The 22,229-nt window shown below is 49.7% G+C and overlaps 1 protein-coding gene across 1 annotated transcript in view; it reads left to right on the top strand.

Annotated features, from left to right (window-relative positions):
* The first annotated feature begins 12,585 nt into the window (after positions 1 to 12,585).
* The window catches only part of LOC144160744 (uncharacterized), a 67,409-nt gene continuing 57,765 nt past the window's right edge, over positions 12,586 to 22,229 (top strand). The window contains exons 1-2 of the mRNA XM_077691928.1: positions 12,586 to 12,690; positions 13,272 to 14,033. Of these exons, the coding sequence (XP_077548054.1) occupies positions 12,586 to 12,690; positions 13,272 to 14,033 (867 nt within the window). The remainder of the gene's footprint in view (positions 12,691 to 13,271; positions 14,034 to 22,229) is intronic.

Below are 22,229 nucleotides of genomic sequence, written 5' to 3'. Positions count from 1 at the left end.
CGACTACGGACTTTGACCTCCAAGGCGAAGACTAAGGCGCGATACGACTGATGACACGCACCAGCTTTGCCCTTTACCAGTGACCTTGTCTGGCTCTGGACGCCGCTACGCAAACATGGTTTTTGCCAGAAGTTTTCATAAACCTATGCCAGCCCGTTTGTAGTTGTGCGAAACTCAAGTTACCTGAATGCTGAAATCGCTAAAGCCATGTCACAAGACCGTCGATCCGGCAATACTCAAGTTATTTGCATCGCCCGCCTGAAGCCTTGCAAATCCCGACAACTTCAACTCGCTCGGTGAGCTTCGCCTCGCCACGGGGAAGTGGTACAGCGCAGTTTCTACGAGGACTACTGTCTCCCAGGTTTCTATTGGAAAGGAATTGGCCAAGCCCACTGTGGTGTAATTGATGAGGAGTGTCGGGTAGAGACTGCGCTGGCCGCATCCCGTTCTTTATGCTTGGCTCTTCCCAGATCACATAACTGTAAATAAACCCATTTCAGCAATAGAGAATGTGCCAATATAATGGTGCAAATAAATAAATCAAATGAATTTCTGCGTACCCGCAGTTTGGTGAAATGACAACCGCTAGACCATTGAGTGGCAAGGTGAATCATCGAAGACGGATCTACAAAAAAAGGCTAATACTTCCATGGAGAGAGGAATTGGGGAATTTCGGAGACGAAGACCGGACTCCAGCAGCGTGGGAGGGGAGCGGTTGAATGTCGATGAGGGAGGTCTTCAACCTCAGTGCGCCTAGTCTGCTTGGTATGGTAACGGGATTACCACCACCTAAAAACAATTTTATTTCTCAACTTTCTCATTTCTGGGTGATTTGAGTGTTGGTCGATTTTGTGCGCTTTCTTCAATGGCAGTTTTTATGCGATCTTATTGCATATTATGCAGCCTAAGGGAAACAGTTGGTATCAAAATTGCAGCAGTAATATCTTCTAGTGTCGCTGGTGTCTAACAAAAATTTCACTACAATTTATTAATGACTTCTGCTGAAAACTCAACACGCGATTCTCGATTAACAAAATATCGCTTCATTTTTTCGGGTTGAAGTTTAAAAGCAACTGCACGAAATTCTTGCTACTTGCACTACATTTTGTAATTGTACAGGACAATCAATGGTTGCCAATAAATTGCGGTGCCGTTTATGTTGAGCGCTTTTGGCTTATTTCTTTTAGCAATCGTGCCGAATAAAAATGCGGAATTGAGTTTGGAGTTGTTTCGAGTGTGATAAAAGTTTCCGAATAGAAAGCCCCTATTTATAAAATATTTATTGTTATAAAGGACGCTTGCTGGCCACTTTTGCAGAAGATTCAATGTGTAAGTGATACGCTGAGTCATCCAGCGCCATTTATTTCATCCATACTGCAATAACAAGTGCAATATCTCTATTGTTTATGTGTATATTCAGAACCATAAAAACACAGCTCCAACACACATCCACCCACACCCGGATAAATATATATAAACACACACACACACACACACACACACACACATATATAAATATATATATTTATTTATTTATTTATTTATGTGTATATATATACATGTGTGTGTGTGTGTGTGTGTGTGTGTGTGTGTGTGTGGTGTGTGTGTGTGTGTGTGTGTGTGTGTGTGTGTGTGTGTGTGTGTGTGTGTGTGTGTGTGTGTGTGTGTGCATAAACATGGCAGAACAAATGCAATGAAGTTGTTGCCGTGTATCTGACTGCTTATATATAGCAATTTTATGTGCGCGCTTGCTGAGATTTCTCAATTTTATACCGACGACTATTTTAATGGCCGTGAAACTCTCTAAAACCAAAAGCTACAGTAAGCCCTGCCTGTGGAACATGCTGCCCATAAGGCTATGCACCTGTACTCGAATTTTAAACAAGCTGAGGTGAAGCAGTGCTCTAGCAGAGTAAAGCTTACGTTTTGCCAATAGGTCGCAGTTTCCCAGAATAGCTGTATATAAAGCTATATATACAGCTATTCTGGTAAAGGAGTATGTACAGTAGATTATGCGATAGCCGCAAGCTACTGGTGATGATGATTGTTACCGATGGGGACAAATATCTTCTTGGAGGCAGCGAGACACAAACTTAGCTCATGCATTGGCCCCCCCGTTGAAAGAAACGGCCACCTGGCCGTGTTTCACAGTTCGTCGCGGCGAGTGAAGGCCTTGGGCTGGGAAAGGGGAACTTTCTCGTTGCCACGATGGCGGCGGTCGGAATTTGGGCAAACCAGGGTGGCGTGATAATTTACAGAAGAGGTCGCCTCGAGAACTTTGTACGGACGAAGGGAATGGAGCAAGAATGTTTTGCAGATTCCCTGAACCGATGTTTACACCAAGACTTCGTTACCGGGTCGGAATTGAGGAGACTGGTGCACAGCATCGTAGCGTTGCTTTCTATTCTGTTGGCTGAATTTAATGCTCAAGCGGGCAAGTTGGCGGAAGTGTTCAATAGGAGCATCAAATTGTTCGGGAGGCGTAGCAGAAGGTGACACGGAAATGGCGAAGAAGCAGGTATCCAGAGTGTGCGAAGGGTGACGGCCGTATACAAGGCAGAATGGGGAGTATCTGGTTGTGGTCTGAATAGCGGTATTGTAAGCATAGGTAACAGGAGGTAAAATGACGTACCAGTTGCGATGATCAGGTTGAATATACATAAAGGTCGAATCAGAAAACGTTCGATGGAAGCGTTCTGCAAGGCTGTATGTGGATGATAGCTGGACTTCATCTTCTTGACAGGTGTTGAAAGTTTGAAGAAAGTAGTCAAGAATTTGAGACAGAAATGCCTTGCCTCGGTCGCTTAGGAAATCGAGGGGCGCTCCGTAGCGTAGAAAGATGTTGTGTAAGAAGATGTGAATAAACTCAGGGGCGCTAGCTGAAATAGGTGGAGTGGTTTTTGCGTAGCGAGTGAGATGACCCACGACAGTAACTATACAGCGATTACCAGGTGCTGTCGTAGGCAAACGACCGTAAGGTCAATGGCAACACATCAAACGGACTTGCTGGACACGGGAGAGGCTGGAGTAGATCTTAACGTGTGATTTCGAGCTAGTTGGTAATCCATAGTACAAATTTAAAGCCCCAAAATTTAAACAGCGGACGAACGAGACGCTTGTCCTTGTCTCGTTCGTCCAGTGTCTACATTTTTGCGCTTTAAATTTCTACTATAAAGTAGATCGACAGGGGGTGACGTAGAGCGTTTCCTGTGCTGACAAGGTACACAAGAGGCGACGTATTTGGTTACACTGGCACAAAGCCCTGGCCAAAAGAAGCGTCCTCGGTCGCCGTCTTAAGTCTTCTAGAATCCGAAGTGGCCTGCAGTCGGGTGATCGTGCAAAGCTTCCAGAATGCGTGCAGGAAGGGAACAGGGCACAACCGGAACCCATCAAGCTCCATTGGTGTCGTGGTTGATTCGGTACAGTGCGCCATCCAGAAGCTCGTACTGCCGCAGCTGACGAAGCAGGCGGCAATTTGGTTGTCATGTGGAGCACGTGAGCCGATCGATCATTGTCCGACAATAACCGTGTCGGACGGGCAACCAAGTCAGGGGTTTAGTTGGTCTTTGATGGGAATATCGATATTGCGATGGGCAAAGGTGGCACATTGGAATGTAGGGTAACATCATCTGAAGACTTCATCAGCGGACACCGCGAAAGCCCGTCCGCGTCGAGATGCTTGCGACCAGACTTATAGATCACCGTGAAGTCATATTCTTGCAAGCAGAGAATGGAGCGTCCAAGTCTTCCTTACCGGGTTTTAAAAAAAGACAGCCAACACAGAGCATGGTCATCTGTAACGACTGCGAAGTGTCGACCATAAAGGTATTGCCGGAACTTTTGTACAGACCGCACAATAGTCAGACACTCTTGCTCTGTGATAGGGTAATTCTTTTCTGCGGACGGCAGAGAGCGGCTTGCGTATACAACCGCTCGTTTACACGAGTGATCATACCGTTGTAGCAAGACGGCGCCAATTTCATGCCCGCTCGCATCAGTATAAAGAAAGGCAGGCTGCGTGTCATCGAAATGGCTAAGTACAGGGCCGGAAGTCAGTGCTTGCTTTGGGTATTGAAAAGCCTTCTCGCAGTTGTCACTTCAGACCAAGGGTTTACTTAAACGAAGCCGCTGATTGGTGAGGCCAGGGTGGGGAAATTGGGAACGAAACGGCGTAAATATTACGGAAGACTAAAAACTGCAAAAGAATTTTTGCTCTTGAAGTAGAGGGATATTGACCGCAGCGGAAATTTTGTCTGGGTCGTGCGTTATACGATCTTTGCTTACACCTTGACCGAGAAGTTTGATGGATTTGTGGGGGATGTTGCACTTCTTGGTGTTCAGTTTCAGGCCGGCTTTGACCAGATTAGTCAGAACTTCGTCGAGACGACGGAGACGTTCAGGAAAACTTGAAGAGAAAATAACAATGTCATCCAGGTAGCACAAGAGGTCTTCCATTTAGGGCGCGAAGGACAATATCTCTCATGCGTTCAAATGAGGCTGGGGCGTTGCATATACCAAACGGCACTACGTTAAACTCGTATAAGCTGTTTGGAGTCCCAAACGCTGTCTTTTGTTGTAAGGTTTGTGCGTAGGTATCCCCGAAGAACCAGATCGCGGTTCTAGGCTGGAGAAACGTTCTGCTCCCTGTAGGCAGTCGTGTGCGTCATCTATACGCAGCATTGGATAAACATCCTTCTTGGTAATCGTGTAAAAGCTCGATATTCCACACAAAATGACACGAACCATCCTTCTTGCTGACCAAAAGCACGGGGGAAGACCACGGGCTGGAGGACGGCCGAATGATATTTTGTTGTGGCATGTCCACTACATTTTACTGGATCACTTTTCGTTTGGACGACGACACAAAATACGGGTGACGGCGGACGATGTGTGTCCCATCTGTAACAGACCGGACCATGTATCCGACTATTTGCTATCGGCATTCGCCCAAGGCAATACCGCCTCGTCCTTCTCTCCCCCCTTCCATCTGCTTTATTTTCTTTCCTGGCCTTCTTTTCCCTTTCCCCGCTGTGAACACGGCTACTTAAGCGCGGCAAATAAACGGCCGGGGGTCTTTCGTCTTGGCAAGGCCCAGCCAAATGTTGATCCTCGCTTTGTCTGACAGCCAAACGTTACATGGTGTAAGAAGTAGTTCTGATGTTCAAGATGAACGTCGTCAAGCCCCCAGAACCGCTGAACCTGTCATGCAACATCAGAAAAACTGGCTGGTATTCAAGCAGAAGCTTCAGCGGTTCATCACCGCTACGGAACCGGAGGAGCCTCGCCCATCTGCCGTAGAAGCAGCGATTCTTCTGAGCACCGCGGGGGACGAGGCGCTCGATGTCTACAACAACTTCTCCTTTGCCGCAGGTGAGAGCAGAGAAGTATATCACACGTTACTGCGGAAGTTTGAAGAATATCGTATCGACGAGGGTAATGAAGTCCACGAAAAGCACATTTTTCAAAAGAGTGAATTGCTGGGCAAGTTGGTTCCTATTGTTCAGAAAAGGGGAAACCAGCGACCAGAACGCAGGACAAGAGGAGGAGGCACACTTTTTTTCGGGTGAACTTCCCAAGCATTGTAGCACTAAGTCCGAGCGCCAGGCCGGGGAGTCGCTTGTACCTATTTTACCGGGAGATGCCCGGCGCCCCCAAGAAACACGAATTGAAATGGTGCCTCCCACAGCCACGACGGACGCTCAACTCGCAACCGCCTCTGGCAGGACAGGACGCCAGACTCTTTCACCCCCGGCAATGGCGCAACGCGGCATGATGGCTGGGCGCCCCGCCAGATGGACAATGGTCAGCGGCCCCTCGATAGGGTAAAGGCAGCTTTCCAGACGTGAAATCCCCTTTCAAGGGTCCGCTAGGGTCCAACAAGACCATTACGTTCTAAGATTTAAAAATTTCTTTTTTACCCTACCGACACGTGTGTTGGAAATACGCCCCTCGCTCTAAAAAGGCGCTTTTGCCGTATGATTCGGCACACTCGAAGTTGGTGAAGCGCAGCATAGTAAATTCTTGTTTCATGAATGCTGTGAAGAAACGTTGCCCGCATGTGATGCACCAAAGTCTGGCGGAACAGGTTGACCGGTGTAAGGCGTCAGGGTTTGCCTCTCAGGTTTTGCTGGCGGTGGGTGAATCCTTGGGTCAGAAAATGAAGAAAAAACTTACTGCAAGGCCTGGTTGCCCATTGGAAGAAGGGAGAAATAAGTTTGAAGTCATCCCTTACTTCCACAAGACTTCCCATGGGCTGAAAAAAGTGGCTCAAGAATATGATGTCAACGTGGATTTCTCTGCTCCCCGCTAACTTTCTGGTCTGTGCCCCCAAATCTCGGATGGAAAGAAGCAAGCTGACACTTGAAAAACTAACCACCAGACGAGGTTCACCATGTGCGTAGTGGGGGTCGTTTTATTCTATCCCGTTTTCCTGTGGAAAAACAAACATTTGGCAGACTGGCGGGTGCCTCAATGTACGCCTGAGGCAGGACCGAGGAACCTTAGGATCGGGCACGGGAACCAATTTAGTTTCGCATGTAAAAGATTGCCAGAATTGTGCCCCACGGTTTCACCTCGCTAGCACTATCTGTCGTGGGAAAACGAGACGTGTGCGCGAACTGCTCGAAGCATATTTAATAAGAAAAAATAAACGGAGTTGCGTTAGCGACCCTTCGGTTGTTATCGCGGAAAAAGCATTTGAATTCTTATATTTATAGTTTAGTTCTTCACTTTGTTCAAAAGTGTGCGCGCGCGCAGGTTTTGGCGTATATATGTGATCTGTTTCTGCCAAATAAACCAGTTGTTAGTCCAGCGGTGTTGTGTGTGTGCCTCCTACTCTTGTCCTGCGTTCTGCTCGCTGGTTTCCCCTTTTCTGTGCATATTTTTCCACTACGAACACAGGAAGAGCCCGAGCCTTTTGAACGGTTCCTACGTGACTTAAAAAAGCAAGCAACGCTGTGCAACTTCGCTTCCCTTGAAGAGTCTATGTTCAGGGATCAAGTGGTTTTTGGGACAAATAATGCAAAACTTCAATAACAGTTGCTAAGTGACATAGACTTAAATTTGCAGAAAGCAGAAGACATTTGCAAAGCCGCTGAGATTTCTGCCCTTCAGAACAGAGCACGGTCAAAGGAAAGCCTGCACGTTGACTTTACATGCCGGAGCAACCGCACGAAGTTTCCGAATGGAACTCGGTGTCGAAATTGTAACAAGGTATATGCACCCCCAGAGCGGCGCCCGGCATATGGAAAAACTTTTTATGCATGCAAGAAACGAAATCAGTTCGCCGCATGCTGCAACAATGCTCGCAGGATAAACGAGGTGCACAAATTGGAACAAAGCGACGAAAACTTTGACATCTTGGGCATGATCGTTTGCGGGGTCACCGGAGCCATAGGAGCGGATGGGATGGTTCGCGGCCAAATAGTCAGCCAGGAGATACAATTGAAGGTAGACACCGGGTCTCAGGCAAAATTGCTGCCCAAACTCTGTTCAACCGAATCACCAACGCAAGCACACCCGGAAAGAGCGCAGCCATCCTCACCGCATACGACATCACAATCAAGTACTAGCGGGGCAACCAAAGATCTCGATATAAGTAAAGCGCAGCCTTCTGTCACGTTCTTTATTGTGAAAAGGGGGCGCCAAGCCATCCTTGGCTTAAAGGCATGCCAACAGTTTGGTTTAATACCGGTGACGACTGACGCTGCGAATGTAGACGATGACCGAACGCATTTTCTGCTTGCCTTTCTTGACCTCTTCAGCGGTACGGGCTGCGTCAAGCGACGCTACAAAATGTTGCTACGTGAGGATGCCGTTCCTGTCGTCCAGCCTTTCCGTAGAGTACCCATAGTGTTGAAAGGGCGTCTGCGACAAGAACTCCAAAATGAAAAAGAATGGAAAAAGATGGATGAACCAACCAATTGTTTGAGCCCCCTGGTTGTTGTGCACAAGAAGGATGGTATGCTTCGCATTTGCATGGACCCGAGAGCAGTGAACAGGATCATTAGGCGAGAGCACTCTCCTATGCTTTCACGAAGGGACATAGAGAGCGAGCTGGCAGAAGAAAAATACTTCTCCCGGCTCGACGCCAATGCCGGCTTTCATCAGATTCTTTTAGACGAGGCAACGTCATGAATTTGCCTCTTGCGACACCACTTTGGTGCCACCGTTTTTTACGTCTTCGTTTCAGAATTTCCTCGGCCAGCGAGGTGTTGCAAAAGACATTAACAGAGATGTTCGAAGGGCTGCCGGGAGTGCGCGCCTACGTAGACAACGTTTTAATATAGGGCGACTCAAAGAAAGAACTGACGAAAGCGTGACTGCGGTGCTTAGACGGGCACAGGAGGAAGGGCTAACATTTATTTCAGCTACGTGTGTGTTCTGCACCACACAGGTTACACTCCTTGGCGATGTTATAGGACGAGACGGAATTCGTACTTGTCCCGATTTATTCGAAAGCGACCGTGCCATGCAAGTTCCCAAAATATAAATAGGGTGTGCGTAGACTTCTCGGTGTCGTGAACTCTTTCGAAAATTCCTGCCAGCATTGAGCGACAAAACAGCGCTGCTTCGAAGCGTAGTGAAATAATTCTCGGTGTTTGAGTGGACAAGAGCACATGAGCGAGAATGGGACCAGATCTGCGCAGCGCTTACAACTCATCTGTTGCTGGCTGTTTTTGATGAAATAAAGAAACACTAACATAACTGTGGACGCTTCCGAACGGCTATCGGTGCTGCCTTATTTCCAAGACACGGGGATGACTGGCTCCCAGTGACCTACGCTTCAAGGGCGCTGACGACGAGTGAATAACGATACGCAAAGATAGAAAAGTAAACACTTGCAATCGTTTTCGCTTGTGAAAACTTACATCAGTTCGAATATTGACCAACGATTACGGTTGAAACTGATCGCCGGTAATTATTGCGATTGCCCAAAAGACCATTGGAGATTTGCCACCCAGACGGCAACGGTTTTTTATACGTCTGATGAAATTTGATTTTTATTGCAGTTTGTGCCTCGGAAGGACATGTTACTGGCACACATGCTGTCCCGGGCCGCACTACCAACTGGCGGAAACTACCAAGTCGATGACGTGGACGTTCACACAACGCAAGCCACACTATGAAACATATGGAAGATGGCATGGCAATAGACGGCGTACTGAAGCCGTATGCGGAATAGCTATCCGTGCTCAATAGAGTGATGCTCAAGGGTTGCAAAGTGGTTGTGCCTAAATCAATGCGTGCGGAAATTTTTTAGCGTATTCACGAAGGGCACTTTGGTATTAACAAATGTAAGGCTAGAGCTCGCAGATTAGTTTTCTGGCCGGGAATGAGCAGTGACATTGAATAACGTGCGCGAACTTGCTGCGTATGTCGAAAGTACACCTACAGCCAACCGACTGAACCCCTCCAGCTACATCCAACGTCCGAACTACCGTGGCATCGCGTAGGACTAGACCTATATTCATTCGCTGGAGATAACGAACTGGTTGTGTTTGATGTCCCCTCTAACTTTCGTGACGTCGAGAAGCTAAGAGGTACCATGGCGGTGGAAGTAATCGACAAAATATCTGCTATCTTCTCTCGATACGGAATTCCCAGTCGAGTCTGCTCCGAGAACGGGCCTCAATTTGCATCGCGAGAGTTCTCATCGTTCGTAAACCGGTATGACTTCGAGCATATCACGTCAAGTCCCGAGTTCCAACGGTCAATTGGCTTAGCCAAAAAGCGGGTGCAGATCATGAAGCGTATTCTAAAGAAAACCCATGAATATCTTGGTGATGTATGGCTGGGTCTGTTGGCTTATCGATCTTCTCCCCTTGACAGCGGTCAATCACCCGGAGAACTACTGCAAGGTTGCCGCCTGCACGCCACACTTTCTGAATACAATGTCGACGGAAGGATCCCCGTATTGAAACAGAGTTAATCTTCCCGAGGTGGGCGACTACCACCCTTGGAAGTCAGAAACGTGGTCCGGATCAAATACGGCAGCTGGTCACCCGAACGGAAGTGGTAAAAGAGACTGCACCACGATAATACGTGATCAGAACAGATGACCATGGCCTTCTGAGACGCAACCGACAGCACTTGCTGCGAACCGACGAAAACTGCTACGGCGAGGTTAGCGATGTGGCTCACTGTATTTCGCACCCCGACTCGAGGTCCTCGACGACGTGCAGTGATAGACATCGAGGCAACATCACAGCGGACAACCTACTAGGCTGTCACCAGGCAGAACCAGCTGATCAAGGGGATGATTCCAACGCCACCACTTCCCCAGAGACTCAAGGAAGCCCACTGGCTTCACTGCGCAGGTCACGACGCCAGCGCAGCGAACCGAAGCGCCTTTCCTACGGGCTATCCTTCCATGAAGTAAGCTAGTGCAAAACAAATCCGTATTTTGAAAATCTGTGAACAGAAGATGTAACAGACCACACTATATACTATCAGCATTCGCCCAAGGCGATATCGCCTCGTCCTTTTCTTTCACCCTTCCGTCTGCTTTATTTTCTTTCGTGGCCTTCTTTCCCCTTCCCCGCTGTGAACACGGCTACTTAAGCGCAGCAAATAAACGGCCATAGGTCTTTCGTGTTGCAAAGGCCCAGCCAAATGTTGATCGTCTCTTTGTCCTACAGCCAAACGTTACACCATCCGTCTCGATCCGATGTGCTTTCACAGAAGTCTGCCCCAGCTTGCTAGAAAGTCAGCAAAGGTGTCCTTGTGTTTTTTGGGAAGCTGAAGTAGCTGGATTGTTTCGCTTTCGGAGACATCATTGCTGATGGTAGCCGTAAGTGCGAAAAGAGTTGGCTCAGACTTCGTAGGCGTCGTAACGGAAGAGACGGAGGACAGGGGATCTAATGACGGCGTATTGTCAGACACAACAGAAGTGATAGTAGCGCCCGCGGGGGAGAAATATGGGTTCTGAAGTGATGCTAGTATACCGATGCTTTGCTGATCCACGTGCGAATCAGGCGAGGCATGTAGGTATCACGGCGCCTTTGGGCAGGAAACATAGAGAGGGAACTATAAGCATGCCTCCGTCACTGATTCGGTTTGAGCAGACGGAAAAGAGAGTCTGGGTGGGGGGTTCAAAACGCAATCTGCACTTGCTGTGAGCTGCGGCGGTGGCACTTCAGAAATGCCGCTGAGATGCTCGGTATTTGTGAGGTGAATTTAAGAATGATCACATGAAATGACGCGGGATACGGATGACAGAAAATCCCAACCCATATTAAGATGACGCGCACAGGTGACTACCCCACACACTGTACACGACTCCGAAGAGAACCAACAACATTCCGCACTGTGCATTGTCCACATGGCTTAAGCACGCTTCTGTTGGCTCCATATAAAAATGCTCCCGTATAGGGTATTAAAGCTTGGCTTTGTGCTTGTTGGTAGCGGCAAATCCGTGACTTCGTGTAACGCCAAAACAGCGACAGAGGACACAGGGAGGCTGCGTGAGCATAATTGCAATGTTCATAAGGTTTTCAAGGGCCACTTGGAAATTCATTGCCACGATTGCGGTTGTAGGCCCCTCTTTGACAGCTGTTCACTCATCACTCGTCACGCCAACCAGAAGACAAAGAAAATAATTGAGGCGCCCGAAATAGCACGCCTCATATGCAGCATGGCCACGTTTTTCATTCCGTTGGCGGCGTCGACAAAAGCGGGAGTTGTGACCTTGAATGTCGCAATAGGAGCACACGGGCCGCTGTCAGGAGGCATGCTGATTTGCTGGAAAGTAAGGCGTTGTGCTCGGCACGTAAGGAATGGCTGCAACATAGCAAGACGAAGGGTGAGTCGTGATCGCGGGCAAGGGAACAGGTGTCCGGCCGGCCAGTGACTTCCGAGTTGGAGGGTGTTGATGGGGCAACCGGATGGACAGGAGGTCCTAGCGCAGGCATAGCCGCCAGCTCCTCTTTAACCATCTCGTGAACGCCAAGAGCCGTAGCCGCTTGACGAACACTGAGGGCGAAATGAGAGATGTTGCCGTACACTTCTTTGCGAAATATGCTCGAATTATCGCACGGAGGTTTCGCTCCCAACATGAGTGGTAGACGTCGTGTCCCATGGGAGGCGGATAGACTGAAGTTCGTCGATACGCTTACAGGTGGATGTTACGTCTGCTACGTTTGAAAGGTTCTGGGGGACAACTGCGTGGAAAGCGAACTCACCAATGTCTTTGAGAATGTGGCGGACACGGTCGGACTCCAGCATATCTTTGTCGACGGGGCGACACAGCACTTCAACATCGTCGATGTATGAGGTGTTTGCCCCGTTGCCTGGCTACACACGGACCTCTAGTTTCCTTTTTGTGTTGTCACTCTGTGGTTTAGAGAGCCAAAAATCTTTTGCAGCTCCGTCATGAAGCCCTCCCAGTTGGTAATTTCGTGTTGGTGGTTTCAATACCACTTCTCGGCGACCTGCTTCAGAGCGAAGCCAACGTGGAACAATTTGAGGTGATTATCCCACCCATTGAACTGGCTGATGCGTGTGTAGCTGTCCAGCCACTCCTCCACGTCTTCGCCCCTAAGGCCAACGAACTCGGCGGGTCTTGCTGGGTGTGGTCACGATGCAATGCAGAGGTGCTCAGACTGCGCACTGGAACTGTCTTGCGACCAGGACATTGGTCTTCAGGGCAAGCAGCGACTGGAACGGAGCTTCAGGAGTGTCGAAGGAGAGGTACAGCTCGAGATCGAGTCGCAACACCACCACTTCCGAGGCCGTAGACCGAATTAGACGGGACCGTTGCCTTCGCCGCACGTTTATTTGGAGGCGTCAGGCGGAGAAGAACCAGGACCGCGACTGAGCGTCCTTGCTGACGATCAGCCGATGAAGAGGTTGTGTCGGTGATGATGAGTATATACAGCAGATGATGGGGTAACCTCAAGCTACCAGTGATGATGATTGTTACCGATGGGGACAAATATCTTCTCGGAGGCAGCGAGGCAGAAATTCACCTGACGATATATATATTGTAGCAAGTATGTATGTAGCGCAAATGTACGAGCAATTGTGACCAGCATAAGTCATAAGGGGCAATTCCCCGTATGTGGGTATGCGTCGGATGACTACGAAGAAGAGGACGCTCTCGTTGAAGCTCAGCCTCGCGATAAGCTGGTCGTCTCGGCTCGCCCCTGCTGCGCTGACGCCTCGTTCACGAATAAACGGGCCCATCCTTCTACAGGAACGTCGAGTATCTCCTTTACAATTTTTGGTGGAGGTTGCGGTCCTGCTCGGGTCCCCATTTGTCTACCCTGGAGCTACGCAGTCGGACACTTCCCTCGACGATGTCTCACGGTAACCACCACGAGTCCACACCTCCTGTGGCACCGATCATCTGCCCTGGAACGGTCCGTCAACGGGATCCCCCCTTCTTCAACGGCGCTGATGACCAGGACGCTGAGGACTGGCTCGCCACCTTTGAACGTGTGAGCACCCATAACAACTGGGACGATAAGCATAAGCAAAACAGCGTCAGTCTCTCTTTTACCGGTGTTGCAGAGACGTGGTATAAGAACCACGGGTCTGATCTTCGCACACGGTCAGACTTCAAGACCGAATTCACCAAAGTGTTCGGGCGCCCAGCACTCCGAAAACTGCGCGCTGAGCAGCGTTTGCGCGAACGCGCTCAGCGCACGAATGAAAGCTTTACCTCTTATATCGAGGACATCCTTGACTTATGTAACAGGGCAAACGACGCTATGACCGAACAGGGAAAGATCAAGCATATCCTTAAAGGCATCGAAGACGACGCCTTCCAGATGCTGATCGCGAAAAACCCTCGCACTGTCGCTGAAATCATCAATGCTTGCCAAGACTTCGATGAACTCCGCAGAGAGAGGGCTCTCACTCGCAAACCCACGGGGCAAGACCACTCGCTTTGCAGCTTAGCCTCTGACGATAAGGGTGTCCTCTTCGCCCAGATTCAGCAGTTTGTTCGCGAAGAAGTGGCTCGTCAGCTTTCTCTCGTTGGCGACGTAGTGAAGATGCCTCAGCCCAATTTAGCCCCAACCCTCAAGAGCGTGATACAACAACAAGTCGCTGACGCACTTCCATGCACCCGGCAGCCCAATCTCGCGGTAGCCCCAGTGGCTTACGCCGACATCACGCCGCAAACGCCGATGACCGCCCCTTTGGCTTTCGCCGATGCAGTACAACATATGCCTCTAACCTATGCCGAGACCGCGGCGCGACCTTTTACTGGAACCGCACCGGGACCCTACCTTGCGACTGCTGCAAGCACTGGGAGTCATGCCACTGCCGGAGTTCAACGCATTCGCCCGATGCCTGTCGTGCCGCGTCCGGCGTCCCCATTCGCAAACCCTTGGCGCACGTCCGATAATCGCCCTATCTGTTATTCGTGTGGGATTGCGGGACATGTGGCACGCTACTGTCGCCGTGGCATGACGGGTACGCGCAACTCATCGTGGTCCTTTCCTTATGCGCCCTCACCACCCATGACGCACGCCCCAGCCCAGTTTTCGACGACACCCATCTCGTCCGATGACCGTGACGTCGCCAGCCGTCGCTCGCAGTCTCCACGACGCCGCTCACTCTCTCCGATGCGCCGTCGCCCTACGACTAGTCAGACGGAAAACTAGACGCCGCAGTTCCGGAGGCAAAAACTGCGTCACCGTCGAAATGCCAAAGTCCTCCTTTTTCGCCGCCTAATTTAATCAATTTGTTTGTTGATGGTGTTTTTACCCTGGCGCTCATTGATACTGGAGCTGCGGTTTCTGTTATTGACGATAAATTTTGCCGATCGTTGCGTAAGGTGACGACGCCTATACATGGTGTTACTCTGCGCACCGCTAATGCGCAACCTGTGGAACCGCTGGCCGCATGCACTGCTCGGATTACAATTCAAGGGGTCGTCTACATAATCGAACTCATCGTCCTGCCGTCCTGCTCTCACAATCTCATTATCGGATGGGACTTCTTGTCGCGACATCACGCCATCATTGACTGCGCGCGCGCTGAAGTAGAGCTGTTTCCGGTACTTGAAGACGATTGTGAGAAGGCCGCGGCAAAGTTGCTTGTTGCTGACGACACCGACATCCCACCGGATTCAACTGTGCTTGTGCCATTGTCATGCAGCAGTGTTTCGGACGCCACAGTCATATTCGCTCCTTCTGGTCTCTTGTCGCTTCGCAAATCCTTTCCACTGCCGTTCGCTGTCCTCGACCTCAAATCCGGTTCCTGTTCTGTGCCTTTCTCAAACCCAAATCCGTACCCCATGAAACTCTTTCGCAGTGAATGCGTTGGCCTTGTAGAGAAAGTTGAGCCTTCCGTTCTTATCGACGTAGCTGAAGACGTTTCTCCCGTTCATATCACCGCGCTTAGCTCCGGTTGCTTACGTGATATCCAACGTGATGCGACTATGTTTCTCAACGCCATTGACGACGCCCTTACTTCGACCCAACGCGACCAACTATTGACCGTTCTACGACGCTTCAGTTCATCATTCGACTGTCATGGCACTCCTTTGGGCCGCACGTCAACTGTTTCGCATCAGATCGACACTGGCACCCACGCACCATTGCGACAGCGGCCGTATCGTGTGTCCTCCACCGAGCGTCGTGTTATTGAGGAACACGTGGAGGACATGCTAAAACGCGACGTCATTCGACCATCGATGAGTCCTTGGGCTTCTCCTGTGGTCCTTGTCAAGAAAAAAGATGGATCCATTCGGTTCTGCGTGGATTATAGACGTCTCAACAAAATAACTCGTAAGGACGTTTACCCGCTGCCCCGAATTGATGACGCCCTGGACAGCTTGCAAGGGGCCGAGTACTTCTCATCGTTGGATTTGAGGTCCGGCTACTGGCAAGTCCCCATGGCCAACGCCGATCGCTCTAAAACGGCATTTGTAACGCCAGATGGGCTCTACGAGTTCAATGTCATGCCATTCGGACTGTGTAATGCGCCTGCGACATTCGAACGAATGATGGACAACGTATTGCGCGGTCTCAAATGGAAAACATGCCTTTGCTACTTAGATGACATCGTCGTGTTTTCACCAGATTTTACGACCCATCTAACGCGCCTGGAGCAAGTACTGAAATGCCTGACTTCCGCCGGTTTGCAGCTGAACCTTAAAAAGTGCCGCTTCGCTTCTCAGAAACTCACCATTTTGGGCCATGTAGTTTCGAAAGATGGCGTCCTCCCGGATCCAGCGAAACTCCGTGCCGTGGCAGAGTTCCCAAAGCCGACTACGATGAAGGCCCTGCGAAGCTTTATCGGCCTCTGTTCTTATTTCCGGCGCTTTGTACGGAACTTTGCCTCCATCATTGCGCCCCTCACGCAACTTCTCGGTGGAAGTGGGGAAATTTCTGATTGGTCCGCTGACTGTGAAGACGCTTTTCTGAGGCTACGCCGTGTCCTTACGTCGCCACCCATACTCCGACATTTCGATCCGCGCGCACCAACTGAACTCCACACCGATGCCAGTGGTGTGGGATTGGGTGCAGTCCTCGCCCAACGACAGGACGGCTATGAGGAATACGTAGTCAGTTATGCGAGTCGTACATTGACGAAGGCGGAAGCGAACTACTCTGTGACAGAGAAGGAATGTTTGGCTATCGTTTGGGCCATCAGCAAGTTTCGCCCCTACCTGTACGGACGCCCTTTCGCCGTCGTGACGGATCATCATGCTCTTTGTTGGTTGTCTTCACTAAAGGATCCCTCCGGTCGCCTCGCTCGCTGGGCCCTCCGCCTACAAGAGTATGATATCCGTGTTGTGTACAGGTCAGGACGCAAACATAACGACGCTGACGCCCTTTCTCGCTCGCCGCTTCCATCGGACGTCGCGAGCTTGTCGACGGCGGATAACACCCTGGCGCCTCTCGCCATAGCGGACATGGCTGGTGAGCAGCGTAAGGACCCGTGGATCACCTCGATTCTCGAATATCTCTCATGCCCGCCGGCAAACGCTGCTCCAAGATCACTGCGCCGACAAGCTGCTCACTGCACCGTTCGTGACGAACTCCTGTACCGCCGCAACTACCACGACGACGGTCGAAGATGGCTGCTAGTGATTCCTCGCCACCTACGCAAGGAAATTTGCTCTTCCTTTCACGATGACGCGCAGTGTGCTCACGCTGGAGTCCTGAAAACATACGAGCGCCTTAGACTTCGCTACTACTGGCGTGGGATGTATACCTTTGTGAAAAAGTTCGTTAAATCCTGCCCAGACTGTCAACGGCGCAAGACTCCTCCGCAGCACACCAGCGCTCCACTTCAGCCGTTGCCCTGTCCAGCGAGACCCTTCGACCGAGTGGGCATTGATCTCTACGGCCCACTTCCCAGCACAGCTGCCGGTAACCGCTGGATCATCGTCGCCGTTGATCATCTAACGCGTTACGCCGAAACAGCTGCGCTACCGGCGGCCACGGCTGGAGAAGTAGCGTCATTTCTCCTTCAGCGGTTCATTCTCCGCCACGGCGCTCCTCGCGAGCTACTTAGTGATCGAGGTCGCGTGTTTTTATCCGACGTCGTGGAGACCCTTCTAGCTGAATGCAACGTTGTTCACCGCAAAACCACATCATACCACCCACAGACCAATGGACTGACAGAGCGGTTTAACCGCACACTGGGGGATATGATCGCAATGTACATTTCCTCGGACCATTCCAATTGGGACCTCGTTCTTCCTTTCGTGACGTATGCTTACAACACCGCTAAGCAGACAACCACAGGATTTTCGCCGTTCCTTTTGCTCTACGGTCGTGAGCCTTCATGCATGCTGGACAGTATACTTCCGTACCGACCTGACGCCTCCGAATTCATGCCAGTTTCAGACGTCGCTCGACGCGCCGAGGAATGTCGCCAGCTTGCTCGTCGCTTTACAACGGAAGACCAGCAGCGCCAGAAGGCACGTCACGACGTTTCGGTCTCAGCTCCAACTTTTCCGAACGGATCCCTCGTCTTGCTCTACATACCGTGCCCGACGCCCGGACTGTCACCGAAATTTGTGTCGCAATACCACGGCCCCTACCGGGTTGTGGAGCGAACATCGCCGGTCAATTATGTTGTTGAGCCTGTAACGCCCACTTCAGATCGCCGCCGTCGGGGGCGTGAGACAGTTCATGTCGCGCGGCTCAAGCCGTACTATGACCCGCTCATGTCGTGTACCCCTTAGGTCGCCAGGATGGCTTCCCCTTTTCGCCGGGGGTATTGTAGCAAGTATGTATGTAGCGCAAATGTACGAGCAATTGTGACCAGCATAAGTCATAACGGGCAATTCCCCGTATGTGGGTATGCGTCGGATGACTACGAAGAAGAGGACGCTCTCGTTGAAGCTCAGCCTCGCGATAAGCTGGTCGTCTCGGCTCGCCCCTGCTGCGCTGACGCCTCGTTCACGAATAAACGGGCCCATCCTTCTACAGGAACGTCGAGTATCTCCTTTACAATATATATATATATATATATATATATATATATATATATATATATACGATAGAGAAGTCAAACTGAAAAACATAACAACATTTATTCTAACGTTTCGACCGGGGGCCGGTCTTTTTCTTTGAAAAAGATCTTTGAAAAAGACCGGCCCCCGGTCGAAACGTTAGAATAAATGTTGTTATGTTTTTCAGTTTGACTTCTCTATCGTACAGCTAACCTCATAGCCAAGAACCTTTTGTCTTAACTATATATATATATATATATATATATATATATATATATATATATATATATATAGTAAGAAAATGAGGGGCTCGTTGAGAAATACAGAAAGATAGGTCAGCAGTCTACAACGCCAAAGGAGGCATAGGGGTGTGGTTAGGCTCTTTTCTTTATCACTACGGTTTATTAAGTAAACATTTTTTTTTAATTATACAGAAGATAGAAAGAAAGAAAAACACGCGCCCAGAGTGGGGACCGAACCCACGCCTTTCGATTACATGTCGACTGCCTTACCAATTCGGCTATCTGGGCGACTGTGGTCTCCTTCACTTTCTCGGCTATTTATATCTACTAGAAGTGTATCTGACGCTTGAGGGTGGTAGCCAGAGCCACTCTGACTACACGGGGGGAAGGTGACCTTCTTTTTAACCCTCGGGGCATGACTCGAACGTCTACAGCCTGTCATGAGCGGATTACTGGCGGGAAGCCCTTTTATGCTACCTAGGCATCAAGGCTGCCAGACCCGAGACCCTCGCTAGGCTTTCGCAGAATAATATAGTAAGGAAATGAGGGGCTCGTTGAGGAAATACAGAAAGATAGGTCAGCAGTCTACAACGCCAAAGGAGGCATAGGGGTGTGGTTAGGCTCTTTTCTTTATCACTACGGTTTATTAAGTAAACATTTTTTTTATTATACAGAAGAAAGAAAGAAAGAAAAACACGCGCCCAGAGTGGGGACCGAACCCACGCCTTTCGATTACATGTCGAATGCCTTACCAATTCGGCTATCTGGGCGACTGTGTTCTCCTTCACTTTCTCGGCTATTTATATCTACTAGAAGTGTATCTGACGCTTGAGGGTGGTAGCCAGCGCCACTCTGACTACACGGGGAGAAGGTGACCTTCTTTTTAACCCCCGGGGCGTGACTCGAACGTCTACAGCCTGTCATGAGCAGATTACTGGCGGGAAGCCCTCTTATGCTACCTAGGCATCAAGGCTGCCAGAACCGAGACCCTCGCTAGGCTTTCGCAGAATAATATAGTAAGGAAATGAGGGGCTCGTTGAGGAAATACAGAAAGATAGGTCAGCAGTCTACAACGCCAAAGGAGGCATAGGGGTGTGGTTAGGCTCTTTTCTTTATCACTACGGTTTATTAAGTAAACATTTTTTTTTAATTATACAGAAGAAAGAAAGAAAGAAAAACACGCGCCCAGAGTGGGGACCGAACCCACGCCTTTCGATTACATGTCGAATGCCTTACCAATTCGGCTATCTGGGCGACTGTGTTCTCCTTCACTTTCTCGGCTATTTATATCTACTAGAAGTGTATCTGACGCTTGAGGGTGGTAGCCAGCGCCACTCTGACTACACGGGGAGAAGGTGACCTTCTTTTTAACCCCCGGGGCGTGACTCGAACGTCTACAGCCTGTCATGAGCGGATTACTGGCGGGAAGCCCTCTTATGCTACCTAGGCATCAAGGCTGCCAGAACCGAGACCCTCGCTACGCTTTCGCAGAATAATATAGTAAGGAAATGAGGGGCTCGTTGAGGAAATACAGAAAGATAGGTCAGCAGTCTACAACGCCAAAGGAGGCATAGGGGTGTGTTTAGGCTCTTTTCTTTATCACTACGGTTTATTAAGTAAACATTTTTTTTAATTATACAGAAGAAAGAAAGAAAGAAAAACACGCGCCCAGAGTGGGGACCGAACCCACGCCTTTCGATTACATGTCGAATGCCTTACCAATTCGGCTATCTGGGCGACTGTGTTCTCCTTCACTTTCTCGGCTATTTATATCTACTAGAAGTGTATCTGACGCTTGAGGGTGGTAGCCAGCGCCACTCTGACTACACGGGGAGAAGGTGACCTTTTTAACCCCCGGGGCGTGACTCGAACGTCTACAGCCTGTCATGAACGGATTACTGGCGGGAAGCCCTCTTATGCTACCTAGGCATCAAGGCTGCCAGAACCGAGACCCTCGCTAGGCTTTCGCAGAATAATATAGTAAGGAAATGGGGGGCTCGTTGAGGAAATACAGAAAGATAGGTCAGCAGTCTACAACGCCAAAGGAGGCATAGGGGTGTGGTTAGGCTCTTTTCTTTATCACTACGGTGTATTAAGTAAACATTTTTTTTATTATACAGAAGAAAGAAAGAAAGAAAAACACGCGCCCAGAGTGGGGACCGAACCCACGCCTTTCGATTACATGTCGAATGCCTTACCAATTCGGCTATCTGGGCGACTGTGTTCTCCTTCACTTTCTCGGCTATTTATATCTACTAGAAGTGTATCTGACGCTTGAGGGTGGTAGCCAGCGCCACTCTGACTACACGGGGAGAAGGTGACCTTCTTTTTAACCCCCGGGGCGTGACTCGAACGTCTACAGCCTGTCATGAGCGGATTACTGGCGGGAAGCCCTCTTATGCTACCTAGGCATCAAGGCTGCCAGAACCGAGACCCTCGCTAGGCTTTCGCAGAATAATATAGTAAGGAAATGGGGGGCTCGTTGAGGAAATACAGAAAGATAGGTCAGCAGTCTACAACGCCAAAGGAGGCATAGGGGTGTGTTTAGGCTCTTTTCTTTATCACTACGGTTTATTAAGTAAACATTTTTTTAATTATACAGAAGAAAGAAAGAAAGAAAAACACGCGCCCAGAGTGGGGACCGAACCCACGCCTTTCGATTACATGTCGAATGCCTTACCAATTCGGCTATCTGGGCGACTGTGTTCTCCTTCACTTTCTCGGCTATTTATATCTACTAGAAGTGTATCTGACGCTTGAGGGTGGTAGCCAGCGCCACTCTGACTACACGGGGAGAAGGTGACCTTTTTAACCCCCGGGGCGTGACTCGAACGTCTACAGCCTGTCATGAACGGATTACTGGCGGGAAGCCCTCTTATGCTACCTAGGCATCAAGGCTGCCAGAACCGAGACCCTCGCTAGGCTTTCGCAGAATAATATAGTAAGGAAATGGGGGGCTCGTTGAGGAAATACAGAAAGATAGGTCAGCAGTCTACAACGCCAAAGGAGGCATAGGGGTGTGGTTAGGCTCTTTTCTTTATCACTACGGTGTATTAAGTAAACATTTTTTTTTATACAGAAGAAAGAAAGAAAGAAAAACATGCGCCCAGAGTGGGGACCGAACCCACGCCTTTCGATTACATGTCGAATGCCTTACCAATTCGGCTATCTGGGCGACTGTGTTCTCCTTCACTTTCTCGGCTATTTATATCTACTAGAAGTGTATGTGACGCTTGAGGGTGGTAGCCTGCGCCACTCTGAATACACGGGGAGAAGGTGACCTTCTTTTTAACCCCCGGGGCGTGACTCGAACGTCTACAGCCTGTCATGAGCGGATTACTGGCGGGAAGCCCTCTTATGCTACCTAGGCATCAAGGCTGCCAGAACCGAGACCCTCGCTAGGCTTTCGCAGAATAATATAGTAAGGAAATGAGGGGCTCGTTGAGGAAATACAGAAAGATAGGTCAGCAGTCTACAACGCCAAAGGAGGCATAGGGGTGTGGTTAGGCTCTTTTCTTTATCACTACGGTTTATTAAGTAAACATTTTTTTTTAATTATACAGAAG

This window comes from Haemaphysalis longicornis, unplaced genomic scaffold, assembly GCF_048455015.1.
Source record: "Haemaphysalis longicornis isolate Haplotype H1 unplaced genomic scaffold, Haemaphysalis longicornis Haplotype H1 scaffold_11, whole genome shotgun sequence".
NCBI classification, from domain to species: domain Eukaryota; kingdom Metazoa; phylum Arthropoda; class Arachnida; order Ixodida; family Ixodidae; genus Haemaphysalis; species Haemaphysalis longicornis.
Note: the sequence above shows the minus strand (reverse complement) of the source record. Positions and strands in the feature narration are given on the sequence as shown.